General features: G+C 42.3%; 1 protein-coding gene across 1 annotated transcript in view; it reads right to left on the bottom strand.

Moving 5' to 3' along the window:
* Window positions 1–119: 119 nt before the first annotated feature.
* nxnl2 (nucleoredoxin like 2) overlaps window positions 120–614 on the bottom strand; it is a 2536-nt gene continuing 2041 nt past the window's right edge. The window contains exon 2 of the mRNA XM_016264799.1: window positions 120–485. Within this exon, the coding sequence (XP_016120285.1) occupies window positions 317–485 (169 nt within the window). The 3' untranslated portion in view covers window positions 120–316. The remainder of the gene's footprint in view (window positions 486–614) is intronic.

Genomic DNA, 614 nt, shown 5'->3' with positions numbered 1-614 from the left:
ACCTGATGAAGAAACAAACTCATCTGCATCTTGGATGGCCTGAGGTTGTGTAAATGTTCAGCTTTTTTTTTTTTTTTTTGGTGAACTGTTCCTTTAAAGACACCACCAGTCAAAAGTTTGGACACATCTGCTCACCCCCACATGATTTAAAAATAATAGTAAAACTGCATCAAGTAACTGTTGACTAGTTGTGTGGGTAGTTGACCTGAAAAGACACGTTTAAAGCTCTCGCACACAATTGCATAAGAATGTTCTGGCTCTTTTCAGTGTTGGTTTCAGCAGCTCTTGGGAATTCATTGGAAGCTCCACGTGATTCTCAGCCTTTAAAGTTCTGAAAGATCTCGGCCACCTCCAGCCAGCTCCGGAAACACGCCAGACCCTGCTCCCGGATCTGCTTTCGGCCTTTGTCTGTGATCACCTGACCGCTCTCCTTCACGATGACCAGCTTCGGTACGGCTGTGATGTTGTATCTCTTCTTCAGTTCACTGGAAAACAGCAAAACACGTCAACACCACAAACAGATGAACTTCAGATCACACAACTCACAACACAGGGTTATGCTTCGTAGCTAGTTTACATATAATATATACATTTAATACAATATAACATCACAT

The sequence above is a fragment of the Sinocyclocheilus grahami genome, unplaced genomic scaffold, assembly GCF_001515645.1.
Source record: "Sinocyclocheilus grahami isolate Dianchi unplaced genomic scaffold, SAMN03320097.WGS_v1.1 scaffold12608.1, whole genome shotgun sequence".
Lineage (NCBI taxonomy): Eukaryota > Metazoa > Chordata > Actinopteri > Cypriniformes > Cyprinidae > Sinocyclocheilus > Sinocyclocheilus grahami.
Note: the sequence above shows the minus strand (reverse complement) of the source record. Positions and strands in the feature narration are given on the sequence as shown.